The following is an 18,364-nucleotide window of genomic DNA, read 5'->3' as shown; positions in this document are numbered from 1 at the left end:
GGTGATGGGAACCCCTGTCTCAATTCTGAGAAACGGCCCAATTATATGTAAAGATAGCCTTTTCAGAGACCAGTAACACCCTGTAAATCTTTGGAGATAGGGCTGAGCAGGCAGACTTTAGCTGACCTAGCTTACAAAGCAACAGAAGCTATATATGTGGTAACCTGTCTAGCATGTCCAGCTGCTTTATTGCCTCACCCTTAATGCTTTACTTCTCATGATATAGATCATTGACCCTGAGAACTCGTAGCCCTTGGCTAAGTCCCTCAGATTCTGGTGTAACACATTTCTCAAATAGTTTGAACAGCACGTGAAGCAAACACGTACTAATTTGAACTTCACCAACATCCTTGATAAAGAAATCAGCCCAGCAATTACTGGAGAAGATAAAATTGAAAGGGAACATAAATTAAGATGTGCTATTAGAAATATTCCTCTATATTTATTCAAACATAAGCATGAACAAAGGACCATATATATCATGCCCATATTTTCTTACCTTACCCTGAACTTTTGTATGGGCTCAGGAGTTACAAGATTATGTTTCTTCAAAAATTGGTTTATAGTTCTGGTTTTTTCCTAAATTAGACTGATCTCACTCCATTTGTGATTCTTAAAAAAAAGGATATTTAATGTTGCCTTTTCTTTGAAGAATTTGTAGAGAGACATAGAATGTGGTGAATAATTAGCCGTCAGAAAGTACCAAGCCTATGACATGGTTTTGAGACTAGGCTAACACAGAGGCTTTGTCTGGGTGTATATTTTAAGCAGCAAGTACTCTTGGACTGTTAGTAGTTTAGTCCCAGTGGATTCTTAACAAATGTCGGCTGTTCCATTATCTTGTACAAATATTTGGCACTGGAATTCTCTTATTTACTAACTATAAGTAATATAATATTTTTAAACCTCCAATCACCAGGAAAGGAAAAATAAACAACTGACAGAGAGATACTTAGCACTGAAGCTTGCAGAGTTTAGTATTTGACAGGGTAGAGACTGGAGTTATCATTTATCATTTCATGAATGTAGGCTTTTAATCAAACTTTTTGTTTGTTATAAGTGCTGGGTATGTAGTGCGTAGATAGGAGTCAGAAGGCACCGTGTTTTAAAATATTAACATGTCCAGTAAAGTATGTTATATTTTGAAATTGTTTTCATTTGCAGGGAGGTGAATCTCAGGTTGTACTAATTTTCCAAGATAAGCGAATCTGACTTTTCTGGTTTTCAATATTTTGAATGTTTCTTAAGATAAAATGGCCTGAGTTTTTAGTTATAATTTTTTTTAGCTATAAGTTAAGAGCATAGCAGGTTAAAATAATTTTACAGTGTCTATAACTTTTACTTCTCTCTCAGTGAAATATATTCTTACTGAAAGTGTTCTGTGATACTTGGCTGATTATCCGCTTGCTTGCACAGAGAAACTTATATGACAGTGTTCAAGGAAAACATTAGAATTTTGTTTTAATGTAAAAGTTATTTTCTAGTTGGTACTTATGTAGAAAAACAGTTTGGAAAATAAGTGCCTGGTTTATTTGTGGTAGGTTGCATCTAGGGCTTTTGGTTTCCTTTAGATACTGTGTATCTCAGAGTCTTCTCTCTAAAGCGGGAAGGAATGAAGATAGAAGTTTTGCAGTAATAGAATATATTTTCTATAAGATGCTCTTAGTAATCAAAAATATTTTTGCCTGTATTTCTCAACTGCTTATAAAACTTAAAACTCCCCAGGGGTGCCTGGGTGGCTCAGTTGGTTGAGCGCCGACTTGGTCTCAGGTCATGATCTCGCGGTCTGTGAGTTCGAGCCCCGCGTCGGGCTCTGTGCTGACCGCTCGGAGCCTGGATGGAGCCTGCTTCGGATTCTGTGTCTCCCTCTCTCTCTGCCCCTCCCCCACTCATGCTCTGTCTCTCTCTGTCTCTCAAAAATAAATAAACGTTAGAATAAAATAAAATGTAATACTCTTCAAATTTAAACACTCAACACATTGATTGCTTTTATGTTTTCATTAGACTGATCAAAGCTGGAAACAAAATTTAAACATTACTCTCTTTCCCAAAAGTGAAAATTATTTGATATTTTATACAAAAATAAATACTACTTTCTTAGAAATTTTATTATTATTGATTGTTAACAGTAAAGAATTAAAGGTATAAAAAAATCACTTTCATTTATTAGTGCTTTCATAAAAGTTCCATTTAATGAACAGTTAAGCACTCATTGCCTACATGACACCAGACTTCATTATAAAATTGTAAAATGTGAATAAGAATAAAAATTAATTTTACTATTGGAAAGAAGCTGATCTGACTGACTTAATAGAAGTTCAAAACATAAAAATAAGAGATGGAATTTCTGATATAACTTGTCAAGGATTTTACATAGCCAGTAAAACAGCATTTGTACCTTTAACTAGCCATTATAGATGGACAAAAAAAGGACATCTTTTTTTGCCATCTTTAAAATTTTGAAATTATTGGCAGTCTTTTTTTTTCCAGCTAGGAAAGGTCAAAGATGGGAACATAAGGTTTTTAGGTCATTCCCTATCAGTTCAAAGATAAGAAAAGTTTTATATAAACATGTGAACATGTCCCTGTGTGCATGTATGTTCATAAGTTGGGGGTCTATTAAATGGTAGATTGTGAGATATTGCTAACACCACCACCAATATCCCTAATATAATAACATGCTATGTGCCAGCCAGTATTGTATGTAAATTCTCCAAACCATACCATGAGGCTTCACTACTGTTATCCACATTTTACAGATGAGGACATTGAGATCTAGAAAAGTGATTTGCCCAACTATTAAGTAGTAAAGCTGGGATCTGAATCTAGGATGTTTGACTTCAGAGCCTGGGCTCTGAAAAACTTAGTGTTCTATTGCCTCTCACTTATGTGAGAATGTGCCTAGCTCCATTTTCTCTTTTTAAAAATAGCGTAATGATGCTCTTGCAATATTTTTTGAGAAGTAAGTTATATAGTATAGCATTATATAATTGTATATTACATATTATATAATTATATAAATTATATAGCATGTAAATCTCTGGCACAGTAAATTATTTATGCATGCATATATGTTTGTGTATGCACTCACATACAGATATTTGCATAGCTATATTAGTATACTTGATTTTTTTACATACATTTAATATACTTTTGTGCACTTACAATGTTATATACTCACGTGACTTGAGTATACAAATATATCTCTCTCCAGCAAGTTAACTAAAACCAGGCCCCTCTCATTGAATGAAATTGCCCACAAAATAGAATTCTAAGCTTCATAATTTTTTGACTGAAATGAAATATCATGGGAAATAATCCAACTCACACTAGTCTGAGAAGACTGTATGTGTGGTTTTAATGAGCAATGTTGCAGGAGAGATCCGAATTGCCAAACAGGATCTAGTAATACAGAGAGACCCCTGGGTTGGGTCTATAAATCACATTTAAGTATACACTTTTGTATTTTGTTGTAGCACTCCTATTTTAAGCTACTGAAGGTGCATTTAGCAAAAAGATGACAGCACCTGAGCATGAAGTTTCCATTTGCCACCCACCGCCTTTAGTTCCAGTAACCGTGAAGTATAATCGGGCCACTTAAAATTCGCAGCCTGTTTGAATAACGTTTTCTATGTAGAACATAGATAATCCTGTCTCCAAGCTTCTTCTCTTTGGTGTCAGGGCTTCAGGGGGACTATTGTTTGTTTTAATTTTGCTTTTATTTGTATCAGAGTGCTTCATGCACATAATTTACAGTTAATTTCATTCTCAAGGCCTTATTACAAGAAATAGTAGTCTTACGCCATCTTCCACTCCTAAGTGGCAGCTGCTCTCAATTTTGTTTTCACAGATTCCCTTGGAATTTACTTCCCCATCTCTAAATCTCATATTTATGTAAATTCTCATTTTTAAAAATTTTTAGCTGTAAGCACTACCCACTGACTTCTTATGATGAAGAACTTATTAAGATGGAGAACTGGTGCCCTTTCCTGCCCTCATGCCCCAACCTTTCATGCATACTTCCTATCATACCTCAACATGGACGTGTCATAACTCTGGATAGATCAGTGCTTAGGATTAGGACTATGTAAATACTATTCACAGCTGGGCCAGGAAAGTACTGGGTTTAATTTTTCTTTCTGGAATAATACTTTGTTTTTCTTGGAATTAATAACTCTATTTTCTATGTATTTCTGTGTAATTCAACTCTAAACTCCCTCTGGTATAACTGTTCTCTTTATATGTCCAAATATTTGGGGCATTCTATCAATTTTTTTTTAAAGAAATCTCTCTCAGAACATTCTAGACATGCTCCAGTCTAGGCCCACTGAAGCTTTTGCATCATGGGCTATCCCTTTACTACCATTCTGGGATTTACTTTGTCTCTCTTTTATTTTAGATCCCTGTTTTTTGGATTCCAAGTCATTGCCATTTTCTGTTCAGTCTCTCATTTTAGGAAGCACATCTTTCAGTTGTTTGCTGAAGAGGAGACAATTTTTTTTGAAGCCTATATGGCTAAAAATGGCTTTATTTGCCTTTTCATGATAATTTTGATTGCTACGGAATTATAGGTTAGAAATCATTTTTTCCCTAGAATGTTGAGGACATTCCTCCACTGCCCTTTCGCTTCCGGTATTCTACTGAGAAAGCCAATGCTTATTTTGGTTCGACTGGAGTTTTGAACCTTTGTGGAAAAGGTGTGTAAATTTGAACTTCAATTCTCTTTTTTAGTACGGTACTTTATCCTCTACTGTATCCAGTGTCCCTAGTCCTGACACTCTGTTTTACTGTCTCCAGAGAATGAATATCCCCAACTTCCGTATGGGTGGGGTTGGGTAGTCACCCAGCTACCTGGTGTGGGGAAAGGGACCTGAGGGGTCTCACTTCTTCCTAAACAGGTTTGCAACGAGTCATTCTTCAGCTCTACCTTCATCCACTTTCAGTGGTATCCCAGCTGCCAATATCTGAGCATTTGGGGGACCCTGTTGTTTTCAAATTTCTCCACTAGGTTACGACTCAGCTTTTGGGGGACTGTTGATAAATTTGTACATTTCCAAACTATACTTGTTGCTATCTCCTTTTCCTTTACCTCTGGGAATATACCTTTTTTTAAAAAAATGCCCCCTCCCCCCTTTTTTTAGTGAAATTTCAGGAGGGAGAAGGGATAGGGACATGTATTTATTAATCTGCTTTCTTTAGGAGGAAATCCTGGGGTGGATGGTATCAGGGAACCAAATCATTTTTATAAGTGAATGTTTTTTTAGGAAAGGACTTCCTTGAGATTTTACTATTTTGTCTGTATACATATAATGAGATGAAATAACCTTTAATAGGGAGGAATAAATCTCCTTTGTTTCTCTTGGGGGATGCATTTACCCACAAGTCACCAAGGGCTTAAATAGGAAGGTGGGATTTCATGTCCTTCTCTTCCTCCTCAAAAATTTCCAGTGGACAAAGGGAGTGGTTAACCCTATGCCATTCTTGCCATATTGTGGATATTGTGGCCAATCTTAGTTTAAAATAACAACTTGATTTCAGTCCTTTTTAAAGAGAAGTTGGGTTCCCCACCCACTACTTCCTCCTTGGCTTCCTAATAGAGATGTTTGGAAAAATACCAGCTGTATTCACATTAGATAGGGATTTCAGTAAAGATTTTGTCAAATAGCTTGTAGGATTAGACATCCTTTAGTGGGAGTGCCGCTGATAAAAGGAAATGAACCATGTTACTCACCATCCTCCTCTGATCCTAGCACATCTACTCAAGAAATAGGCCTTGAGTACGTGCACTATCCCAGTCAGTATGTTAAGTATTTAAGCCAGAATGATACGTCTTGTCCTCATTGAGTTTATACTCTACTAGGTGCTATGATACGGTTACTAATAGCTGCTATTTAGGGAGTGTTTACAACCCAAGAACACTTTACCTGATTGAATCCTTAGCACAACACCGCAAGGTTATTTTTAACATTCTCATTTTACAAATGAGGAAACTGAGGCTTAGTGGTTTGCCCACATTCATCCAATTGATATGTACATGAGCCAGAATCTGGAGGCCAAGTCTATTTTATTTCAGATCCCACGTTCTTCTCATTTGTCTCGTTTAAAAAGAGTCAACAAAGCAACTTCACATACAGTGTTTTATTTGATCTTCTTTTATCTAACCTAGGGAGGGCTCTCAGTTCTTAGCTGACAGTAATTACCCTCAGCCTGAGAGATTTGGTTAAAAAAAGTCACTAATTAATTGCATATTTTGGGGTGTGTGTCCTATTGTTCGCTTGCCTTATTTGATGCAGTTTTTTTTCATGAACATATGCTTAGAGATAAAGCTTATCCATAGAACACAAATTTTGGTTGAGTTACAGTAGATGAGCTTAGCTATTTTAAGGAACTCTGTATTGGATCATGTTTAAAGCAAATAAAATAGTTTGTCATGCAAATGATTGCATTCTGAATTTTTTTTTTTTTTTGTATAAACACACAGCTTCACATTCTTCATTTGTTGAAAATGTTCAGTTGTTGGTAGCTGAGGAAAGCTCCTTTCATTTAGCTTCATTAAATCGTCCCAATTGTTTAAAGGCACACCAGATTATCATATAGTAACCCACAAAAAAAGACAATAGTAACACAGAAAGGCAACATTTAAAATTTCTTTAAATGTGTAAGCAGAAGTCAAGGGGAGTCAAATGTCAACAGGAAACAGTTCAAATTGGAGAATCTCAGGAAATCTGAAATTGGTCTTTTCGTTGGTAAACTATTATTCCCACCAAACATTTATTGACTAGTTGCTGTGTGACAGATACTGCTCAGGGACGGGGCATAAAATAATCTTTAAGAACAAGATCCCTGCCAGGGGCACTTGGCTGACTCCGTCCATTAAGCGTCCAACGCTTGGTTTCTGCTCAGGTAATGATCTGAGGGTTCGTGGGTTCCAGCCCCATGTTGGGCTCCTTGCTGACAGTGCGGGGCCTGCTTGAGATTCTCTCTTTCCCTCTCTCTCAGTCCCTCACCTGCTTGTGCTCTATCTCTCTCTCTCAAAATAAACAAACTTAAAAAAACAAAAAAAGAACTAGATCCCTGCCAGGCAGAACCAATAATCAAATAGTTAATGAGCACTGTGTCTTAGGTGTGAAGCACCTCACTGGTTTAAAAGCCAAAGCTTCTGAGGCTTGATGTACCACAGTGGGAACCCTGCCATACATGGAGGGAAGGAGAAAAGCAAAGTGGTAAAGAACGAGAGAGGAAATGCTGGAGAACCATAATGAGGAAAAAAACGGGTCATGCTGTAGGTAATGCACTTCCTCTACGGCAAGGCAGGACAAGTCAATATCGGATTGCATTTCACACACTGGTTCAGAATAACATTTGTATAATGTTTTGCAAATTTAAAATTAAAAAATATTTTCAAACCACCCTCCCATCAACCTTGATGATAATAGCAAAGAAGGCTTTATTGCATCTTGACCATACAGATGAGCAAACTGAAGCCAGGCCAGTTTAATGATTTGCCAGAGGTCACAGAGTGTGTTCAGATCTGGGTTTGAACTTCAGTCTTCCGACTCCAAATTCTGAGCTCTTCTCAAGTTTCAGGAAGGAGATGAGAGTAGCTGGTTGGTCTGCAAACTAGATTGGCACAGACCACCTCACCCAGGCGTGTGCAGGGGGATGGTAGATGTAGACGTGCAGAGAGACACAGGCTAACACCGTCAGGGGAGATATGCACATGTTCCCAATACTGTCGAGGACAATGGAGGGCTTTTTAGTGAAATGTGATACGTATGTGCACTTCATACCATAGCAAAGGTCAGCAGGAGCCATTGCTTTATTCTTTGCTAGCTTTGTTCTGTTGAAATTATGGATTAGCAGATGCCTCACTCAGGTCCAGCCCTTAAACAAAATACTGGCAGAAGGATTCTCTGGTCAATAGTCAATCTGAGGATGACCATCTAAGACTCAGAGCTCAGTGAAAAAGAAAAAGTAGGAGTAAATGGGGTTGATCTCTCTTTGTTGTGTTCACAATGGATTTGGCATTTAACATTTTCCTTGGAATTAGAAGACTAGATGTGTGAGGCCAATACAATGACAACAAAGCAAAGGCATCTGACCATGAGACTGCAACATTGTTTGTAAAAAAAAAAAAAAACCAAACATATATATATGTATAATTTGAATTAAATTTTAGATTTAATTTAGTTCAAGGAGGTTTTACAATGTTGATGAAATGTGCGTTTTCTTTTTTTTTTTTTTTTTTTAACGTTTATTTATTTTTGGGACAGAGAGAGACAGAGCATGAACGGGGGAGGGGCAGAGAGAGAGGGAGACACAGAATCGGAAACAGGCTCCAGGCTCTGAGCCATCAGCCCAGAGCCCGACGCGGGGCTCGAACTCACGGACCGTGAGATCGTGACCTGGCTGAAGTCGGACGCTTAACCGACTGCGCCACCCAGGCGCCCCTGAAATGTGCGTTTTCAATCTGAAGCTGAAATAAATCTGTGCTCCCGAGTATAAGTAGAATAAAGACAGAAGTATTGTTTTATATGAAAGAACTTGCATCCAGTGACATCATTGGAAATCTGAAAAGATAAAATAATTTTAGAGTTTTCCCAGAGGTAAAGGAGTATCCAACTTATGTGGACTTCTTCCTTCTCATGATAGGTAATCTCAGTTTTGAGTTTTTAGTAAGTGATTGTTTAAGTTATATAGGCTTTATTTATGTATTCCTGGAGATGCTTAGGTCATGATGTTGCTAGCCCATTGTAATGCTCACCACAAGAAATCAGAGGTGCTGGCGGGTGAGTAGTTACTACACTGTTTGGATCCATAGGCCTGGCACAGTTACCCAGGTATTACAAGTATTGCTTACATCTGGGCACTTTGCCCTGGGTTCTGTGCTTGGGGCCCTTCTGCTGGCCCTTCACTGGCCAGTGACTCCAGGAGGCAAGAAACAAGAGAAGTGACTCAAGTGGAATTTAAAAGGATATAAAATCAATCCAGAAATCTGCCTGGTGATCTGCAAGGCAAAGTAAGGTTATCTCCTGACAAGCAACAGTGTCCATGTCTATGTTTTATTTTAGAGATGTCTTGCTTTTCAGGGCTGCTTTGGTCTTCATTGTAACCTAACGTCAATTTTGAAAAGAATTTAGATTACGGATTTGAGAAAACAAAAATATCCCATGGTATAATTTTTCTCTAGAGTCTTACTCTCTTGCAGGGTCTTCTAAAATGTAGAAAAAATTGATCTAGTATACAATTATTGAATATTTGCTCTTTGTAACATAAGGGGGGAAATGTAGTATTGTTCATGTCTAGAAATCTCTTAAGTAAGCCGTGAAAGAGAGTTTACAGAAAAACTGACTTAGAGTACTGTGTTCACAAACTTTCTTCTGATCATCACTAAAGGCTAAAATCTTTAAAGTAAGGCAATGAGATTTGAGTAGATTGATGCTGACCAGGAGTACTGCATATATTGAAAATAAAAGTGCTAAAATGGAATACCTTAAAAACTATCACTTTATCTTTTGAACCAATTCTTATTTTCAAACCATGTTATGATCTACGAGATTATGCAGCTACATATTCTTTATTTTTTTATATGAAAGAAGCAAATTAAAACTAGTAGCAGTGACTGATGTCTTTAAATAATAGGGATATATCCTGGAAGTAGTAGAAAATCAGCTCAATTTTCTAGATTTCTTATTTCCTCCTCCCCTTTCTTGGCACAAATGATGAGCAAAGAAGCTCAGTGTTCAAGTTTTGATGGCTCCCAATCCTGTATCAGCCCATTTCCCTGCTACCATCCTAGCTCAGCAATTTTTTTATTTAGCAATTTTTTTTATTATCACACCTTTGCTTTCCTGCAGGTCGTTTTTTTACAAAACAGCCAGAATTATGTTTTTATGATGTACGTCAGATCTTGTCACATGCTGCTGGATTTTGATTACACTTTGAATAAAAGCCAAAATCCTTTTTACTGCCCATGAAGATCTGGCTCTTTAAACTCCTCATCGTGGTCTACTTACACTCCCTGTACCCACCCTGCCTCCTTCTGTGCTCCAGTTACCAGGGAGTTCTTAACTAATTAGCATGCTCAGATAGGTGACCTTGCACTTAATAGTTCCCCTTCCTGGATTGCTTTTCCAAGAATCTTATCAGCATTGCCTTCTCGTTGTCATTACTGACTCTTCCTAAAAATCACCTTCCTAGAGATCACCCAGTCCAAGGCAGCTCCCAGTCTCTTACAGTGATATCACTCTGCTTTGTTTTCATTTATTCTATTACATAACAAATCTTTATTGAGCACCTGCTTTGTAACAAGGAACACAGTAAAGTTCCTGCCCGTAAGGGAAATGTCATTCCAGTAACGGGGGTTAATCACTAATCGCCACTACCGGGGACCCCCACCCTGACCCAGTGATGTAAGATGCAGAAAGCACTGGTGTTGTTTTATTTCTGCTGGAATTTAGTGAAGAGAACTTTCAGAGAGCCCTTTCTTTCTCACACTTTCACCTCCTATTTCTGCAGCGGTACCTCCACAATGGGAGAGGTGTTGAGGTATGGCTTAAGGGACACAACTGCGAGGGTCTTAGCCCTCCAGAATTCGCCGTACACATTCTTGAGCAAATCGCACTGCCTACTTTCTGCATTAATTTTCTCACTTATAAAATGAGGTAGTCCTATCCGTTTCACAAGGTGTTTGAGTGAATTCATCATGAAAGTACTTGACAAAATAGAGCACCAGCCAAACGGCCCATGTACGTGAGTTGTTGGACGTTGTCTGCAGATTTCTCTAAATTTGCTGACACGTCTCCCATCTACTCCCAAGGGAGCTTCTTGACTATATGCCTCTGTTTTCTTGTCCACTGGATAAACAATGCTGAATAATATTTAGCTTGTGTCTAATGACTGCATCTCGTTTTGATTCTATCCTAACAGCATTAACTGTTTGTTCTCCCACAGTACTTTGGAAGTTTGCTCGTCATTTTCTGTGTGGAACTGGCTTGCGGTGTTTGGACGTATGAACAGGAGATTATGGTGAGTTCAAAGTGGGATACAGTTACAATCTGGACAATCTCTAGTGCAGACTTCTAAATCACATACTTTGGAGTTATTTAGGCACATGATTATTAATTTGAATGTTATACTATATGATAACAGTGATGGTCCCAATACCTCTGAAAATTAACATTTTCTTGTCTGTGTCTAAAGCATGGTTCCAAATCATAATTTGTAATGTTTTATTTGCTGTACTATATGTCTTTAATTCCACAGGTTGCTTAAACATGGATGCAACAGACTACAAATAATAGGTGTCCTAAAATAATTGTGCCAACTTTTGAGTGTGTAATAGGAAACATTTGTGTTTGCAACAGGATCTGGGAGAGCTTGAAAATCTACATGTAAGCCTCAGAAAATGCCCACTGCAGCTGTATGCTGATGAATAGGAAGCATGCATCTTCTATTTGCAACAAGCTGAGCCATCTTCTACTTTAAGAATTATATTCGAAGAGTTGCTGTGTGTTTACTTTAGCCTAGAAACACTCTGCTAGTTTGAGACTTGGCTACCTGAAAACAGCTCTGAAGCATTTTTTTTTTCATTTTATCAACTGAAATAAACTTTTATAGCTATGAATGAGAGAAGGAACAAGGGTCAGAGTCTCTCAGTCTTAAGATTTTACCAGTCTTGCTTGGTTTATCACTTGCCCCTCACCCTTGCGCAACACTAGGCATTATTACTTTTTTAACGTTTGCCCACGTCATTGGTGAAAATTGGTGCGTTTATCGCCAATGAGGTTGAACATCTCTGCATATTTGATTGCTGGCTGTTTTCATGGTGGCAGGCCAGATTTTTCCACTGCGAGCATCTTGGAGTAATTCTGTTTCAGGAAGATGATGTTTTTCAACAAGTAGTCCTTGGACTGTCTACAGCAGGAGTCACCCAGGGCAGTCTTTAAAATGCACATTATAGGGCACTAGGCCAGAATAGAGGGGAAAGCAGAGGAAGAAACGGCAGGCACCAGGCATCCACATTTGTGACAAGTTCCCCAGGTGAATCCTCAACATTTTAACATTTAAGAGCTTTTAAAAAGAGAGAGGTTATTTTGTATTTATTTCAGAGAGGCATTTCAGCAGTTGCGTAATAAAATAGAAGTGTTTTGGTACCGATACAGTTATTGAAGATTCTGTGGTGAATCTGTTACTGTCCTGTGAGACTGTTTTGAATCCTAAGCGGTAATTAGAGACTAATGGGTCCTTTGCATATGCTAATTTGCATGTAAACGATGCTTTGGCACAGCCACATCTCCGAACCCCTCCGAAAACAGTAGTGCTTCCCCAGTCTGACAGCTCTTAGTAAGAAGAGAGAATTTATGATGATTTTTTTTTTCTGTTAAAAATTGAAAAGTCAGGGCAGGTTCTAACTAATTTTAAGAAAGTTAAAAACTTTCTTTAAAACAAAATGTCCTATTAAAATAGGAATGTTCTTGCTGTCTTTGAGAATCACGTTTTCACTCCATCCCTAGAAACATCGTATATTTAGGGGAGTGAAAGAGTAGTTCTTCCAGACTCAGTTTCTATGCTTTATTGATAAAGAGATGTTCTCTTCTATTTTTTTTCTTTCTTCCCAAGATACATGTATCTTCTTGACATTCAAGCAATAGATAGTAGTTGTATAATTAACCTCTGATCCCGTCAGCTCAGCTTTTGATCATGTTCTTTTTGATAATTAAAGGTTTTTAGAAATAAGTTTGCTCTCTATGGATTTTAAAATGGTTTGTATAGTTTTTATGTCATACTGATATTTGATAAATCTCCCAAGTTATAACAAATATGAAATGAATTAATTTAAGGTATGTGAAAGTAACTGTTTTGATTCTAATATAATCTAATTCTAGAAGATACTTTCTTCTGTTGTGTTAAGGGACAGTCGCCACATATCTTCTTGGTGTCATAGCGGTACTATATGGATGCACACTGCCATTTCAGTTGAGTGCATACATCACTGTTTGCTTATACAAATCTTCCCCACTAAGTCATCAGGATAGAGCAAGGGCTGTTTGGGCTGTTTAAAAGTGAAACGTGGAAAATGGTTCTTTGGAAAAAAAGTTTGTCAGAATTTTTTTATTGCTTTTGCTCTAATAGCAGTGTGAAAGAAAAGTGCCATTAAAGTTTATTAGCTGCCAAATTTTGCAGAACCCAGCCTTTGCATAGAATGGGCTTTGTGCTCTTAGCTGTTCCATGCAAGGAGCCAATAACTGTGTGTTTTCCTTTATGGCCAAATCACAGTATTTTGTGCCAGAACCTCAATGATCTCTGTTTCTTGCCATATTTGGTCTCAGATTGATTGTGGTCACAAGAGGGAAACAACTTATATTTATTTTGTAAAATAAAATTTAAAATAAGACTATTCTGATAACCAAATCAAGAGATTTGACGTCAATCTGTTTCCCTGTTATTTCTGTTGCTTATACATAGTTACCTCCTATTCGTTCTTTCTCTAAAAAAATCAATAATATTAACTGTTTCAGATTATAAATTTCTAGAGAATTTATTTCCTTTCTATGTATATTATGTTCAAAAGCATATGAAATAATAACTTATAGTGAGTAGCCTGAGTTTTGGTTTAGTTACCTGAACTTTGTCGAAACCGTGCGAACATGGAGTCTACCTGGTCAGACCATTTTTCGGGGGGAACAAAGTTGTGTGCCCCAGTGTTGGCATGTTTCCTTTTATATGCACATTTCCAAGTATTAAAAAAGAAAAGTAACAAAGGAAAACAATGAAGAATTTCTGTGGTCAGGAATTTTGAAACTACTTCTATTGGTATTACTGTCTTTTAAAAATAAGATTTCAAAATAGTCCTAATCTTGAGTTAGCGTCAAGCTTGTTTGGCTAAGTTTGGTCTGTATTACCCGATAGATCGGATATGGATATCTGTCCAGTTCCCCAGTTACATATTGTAAACCTAATACCACATGTGTGGTGAGACTATGATGTGTATGCATCAGTTTCTCCCCTGGCATTGTAGATAAAGCACTGCATGATATGCTGACTAGGTTTCTGGCCAACTGTTGGGTTGTGTACCTGAAGCTGTCATGATTAAACACTCTGTTAAGGGAGACTGTGCTAGGTGACTGTGGCCAAGAAGCACAAAAAGCGCTTTAATCTGAGAGGTTTTCTTTCTAAAATTCTAGCATGCACCCGAAACCCAATGTTTGGAAAGATATTTACACACTTAATCCATAGTGAAGCTTGACTTGAGCTGAATTCTTTTCCTTCTTAATTCTTATCCCATTATTTTAGTGCTATAATCTGCAGTCACTTCAAAGACCAACTCCATAGCATTCTGAAATCAAATCAGAGGACTTTTCTGGGCAAAGATCATTTGTTATGAGGAGCTCTTTAGCTGGATCTGTGGGATATACAGTAAACTGCTTGTTTTGTGACTTCCTAATGCTTGATATTAGCATTAAATGATTTTGCTTTTTTTTCCTTTGTTTAATGTAAAGAACTTCCTCATTTACTGCAAACATCTACACATAGAGATTGTTTAATACGTAGCTAATAACCTTGAGCTTAATTTGGGCCACAAATATAAGTTTAAAATAGCATCTGTTAATTGCAATACATTCCAAGTATGTGTATGAGTCTGTGAGTGATTGTATTTATGAATATGTGAACGTTTGTGTTCCCGTATGTGTGTGTTTGTGTGTTCCAGCTGTTGATATTTTGTTTGTTATCTTCAGGTTCCAGTACAGTGGTCAGACATGGTCACTTTGAAAGCCAGAATGACAAATTATGGCTTACCTAGATACCGGTGGCTTACCCACGCTTGGAATTTTTTCCAGAGAGAGGTAAGTGCTACAGTGTCTGAGGCAGAGGGTATGGAATAAATGGCACACTTTCAAAACAAATGTTCAAAGCTTTGGCTTTGGTCATTTTCTCTGTGCTGAAAAGTGAAGCCTATGATTCAGTTACCTGGGTGGAATTCTTTACTGAGAAATAAGTAACTCCATGATCTTCTTTTCTTCCTGTGTGTACCATTTTTCCCTTCATTTCACATGCTTCACATATATTTTAACAATTTCTTAAGAGCCATGTTGCTAACCTACTGTGAAGTTTTATGAGAGTTTCTTGATATATATCCAAGTTTTATTTGAATACATAATTTTTCATGACCTTTAGGGCTGTCTTTATTTTTAAACAGTTAATTTTTTAAAAAATAATGGTTCTTATTAAGGAATTAAGCATCAGTATATCATTGAGAACATAAGCTTTGGGGCACCTGGGTGGCTCAGCCCGTTAATCGTCCGTCTCTTGATTTCAGCTCAGGTCATGATCTTGCAATTCATGGGATGGAGCCCTGTGTCAGGCTGTGTGCTGACAGCATGGAGTCTGCTTGGGATTCTCTCTCTCTCTCTCTCTCTCTCTTTCCCCCTCCCTCATGCTCTCTCTCTCTCAAAATAAAGAAATAAACATTTTTTTAAGAAGCATGAGCTTTCTACTCAGATCTTGGTTCAGATTCTGGCTCTGCTCCTTAATATTACATGAGCTTCTCTCATTTACTTAACGTCTTTAGCCTCAGTCTCCTCACCTGTAAAATAGGGATAATAAAATTACCTGCCTCCTTGGATTGTTGAGAAGAATAAATGGGATCTTAAGCTTGATCTCATTTAGCTTAAGGTTATTAACTATAGCATTACAAAGCACAGGCGCTTTCAGCTTTTCTTACCTAACTTCCATAAAGCGCCATGGATATCATCTTCTCAAACACAGACTATATTTAGATGCTTAAAGTTCGGTGACTTGAAGTTAACCGCTGATCTTGCTTCAAACCAAGCTCTCTGCCCAAGCAGTTTTCTTGTGATTGGAGATGCTGGGGTGACCAAGTATACCTGTTTCCTTTCGTTTCCTTTAGAGCTGGGCCACAACTCATGTGAGAGGCAGCATCTTCCATGATAGATATCCAGCTTTCTGCTCAGTTCCTCTGTCTGGAATATGGGCAGAGGTTCAAGTACAGGATAATCTCCAAATTTGGCTCCTTGTGTTACAGTTGTCGAGATGGTGAAAATTATCATAGTGACACAGATTTCCTATTTATTTAAATGCTTCCTGACTTTGTTTGTTTACTGTTCATTTGTACTAAAGGCAACGTGAAGGGAAAAAAGGTGAGGCCTTAGGGAATTTATGGTAAGATGTGTTCAGCTACTGCCCTGGGTGGAAGCTGTCCAGAGCTCCTTATGTTCTGGGATTTCTGATGTAGACCATGATAAAACAGGCTAGAAAGCAAGGTGAGTTTTTTCCCAGTGGCACAAAGAGGGGCTTTACTTAGGTAGACGAAGTAATGATAGTACGTGTTTTTAGCTTTGTTGCCTGGTTAAGTTCCCTCCTCTGTATCATAGGCCCAGTTCACCCGAAAGGAGATGGCGAAGATCTCTGGGCACCCCGAAAGAGTCTTTTAAAGCCCCTATGTGTTAGTTTGCTAGGGCTATGGCTATAATAAGTTACCACTGGGGCTTGAATAACAGAAATGCATCGTCTCACCGTTTGGAAGGCTAGAAGTCTGAGATCGAGGGGTGCAGGGGTGACTTCTTCTGAGGCCTCTCTCCCAGGCTTGTAGACAGCAGTCTTTTCCCTGTGTCTTCACGTCGTCTTCCTTCTGTATGTATCTGTGTTCAGATTTCTCCTTCTTATATGGATGTAAGTCATATGGGAGTAGATCCCACCTTTATGACCTTCTTTTAATTTAATTACATCTGTAAAGGTCCTGTCTCCAAATGTGGTCACATTTTGGGGTGAATTTTGGGAAGGGAGAACACATTTTAGCCCATAACACCTCTCTCCCAAAATAAACTGTAGAGCTAAAAGTGACCTGGTTGGGCCCCAGATTTTCTGACCCTCATTCAGTGCAGTTCTATGCACGTACCTCATTTTAGTGGACTCTCACTCAAGCCTTAGTGATCTCTATTTCATATATTTTTTTAAAAACTAATTTTTAAAGGTGTATTTACTTATTTATTTTAACTTAATGGTTGGAGTACAGGCTTTGGAATAAATAGGCTCCTGCCACATACTGGTCTCTGCAAGTTACCTGGCCCGTCAGAACCTTTCTTTATATGTAAAGTGGTGGTGGTATTTTCCAGTTTCACAGGATGCTAGCAAGAGTGGCCCTCTCTCAATAATGTGGTTTTAAAGGTGGTGAGAAAACCGTGAGAAGAGGTAGACCACAGTCATGCCTAGTGTCGTGGAGGGACCACTTAGGGGAGTTCTCAGGGAAAATTTCATTACCGATGCAGTATCTCCTGTTGACAAAGAAAAACAACTATGTAAAAAGAAAAAAAATGACTCAGTGACTTATTAATATTAAACAATATATCTGGCACTGAACATGGTATGCTTCAGTTATTTGGAAAAGTCATTTCTGTGGAGCACCTCATTTCCTGACCAGGCCAGATAAATGGGCTGTTCTATTGTGGATGGAGCTTGAGTTCCAAGAACTGTACTTCTGTTGTCAACATAGAAAAACACATGTCCTTAGGAAACGAGAGAAGTGGGTTTTCTCTGAGTGCAAGAATTGAAAAAGCCTGCCTTGGAAATATAGTAGTTTATGATTTTTAGAAAGTGAAGTCTTTTTACTACATATGTTTTTTATGGATACTCAAGGCCTTTTGTAAAATATATGATGTCAAATTATGTTTGACTTAATTTATGATGTTTATGGTATATCTGTAGCTTTTAGAACAAGTTTATAAAAGGAAAGTACTAAAAATATAAAAAATGTTTCTCAGAAAATTTTAGTATTACTCGTGGCATCAGTAATTCATCATTTACAATAGTCTGAAGATTTTTTTTAAATTAGTTATGTAGGCAAAAGGAAAAGTGTAAAATGGTTTTTAGTATTTTCCTTGTTTCATTTTACATGAGAAGTTCAGAATTCCTCATAGATGATTTTAGTTGGATTTTGAAATGGTGGATTGTGCTAGTTTATGATACGGTGTTAATCCTGCACACAGATTGGTCTGTTGGGCTACATAATTTGCACAGCCAGTCACTCTTGGCAAAGTTCTTTTCAGTGATTGCCAGGAGTCCTTGTTTTTGACTGTAGGGAAGAGTAACTCCCTCTATCCAAGGGCAGAAAATTATCATAGTTAATTATTCTGAATCTAATCTACATATATCCTTAAGCAGTGTTTCTAAACTTTCACCAGAAAAAGTTTCTGCTAATCCTTGGTGAAATTAGATAAAAAGAAACAAAAGACAACAGTAATTTTCCTTAAATCCAATTTTATTCAAGCTAAAGGCAAATCATTTCTTCTGAGATCATGGTGCTAGAATATGATACTTTATTTCAAGATTCTCATTCAGTTAAATA

The 18,364-nt window shown here is 37.6% G+C and overlaps 1 protein-coding gene across 3 annotated transcripts in view; it reads left to right on the top strand.

The window, feature by feature from the left end:
• The window catches only part of TSPAN12 (tetraspanin 12), a 65,566-nt gene that overhangs the window by 25,277 nt on the left and 21,925 nt on the right, over positions 1–18,364 (top strand). For all 3 annotated transcript variants that reach the window (XM_030308299.2, XM_030308300.1, XM_030308301.1), the window contains 2 exons: positions 10,954–11,028; positions 14,739–14,846. In XM_030308299.2, coding sequence (XP_030164159.1) covers positions 10,954–11,028; positions 14,739–14,846 — 183 coding nt within the window. The remainder of the gene's footprint in view (positions 1–10,953; positions 11,029–14,738; positions 14,847–18,364) is intronic.

Source organism: Lynx canadensis, chromosome A2, assembly GCF_007474595.2.
Source record: "Lynx canadensis isolate LIC74 chromosome A2, mLynCan4.pri.v2, whole genome shotgun sequence".
NCBI lineage: Eukaryota > Metazoa > Chordata > Mammalia > Carnivora > Felidae > Lynx > Lynx canadensis.
Note: the sequence above shows the minus strand (reverse complement) of the source record. Positions and strands in the feature narration are given on the sequence as shown.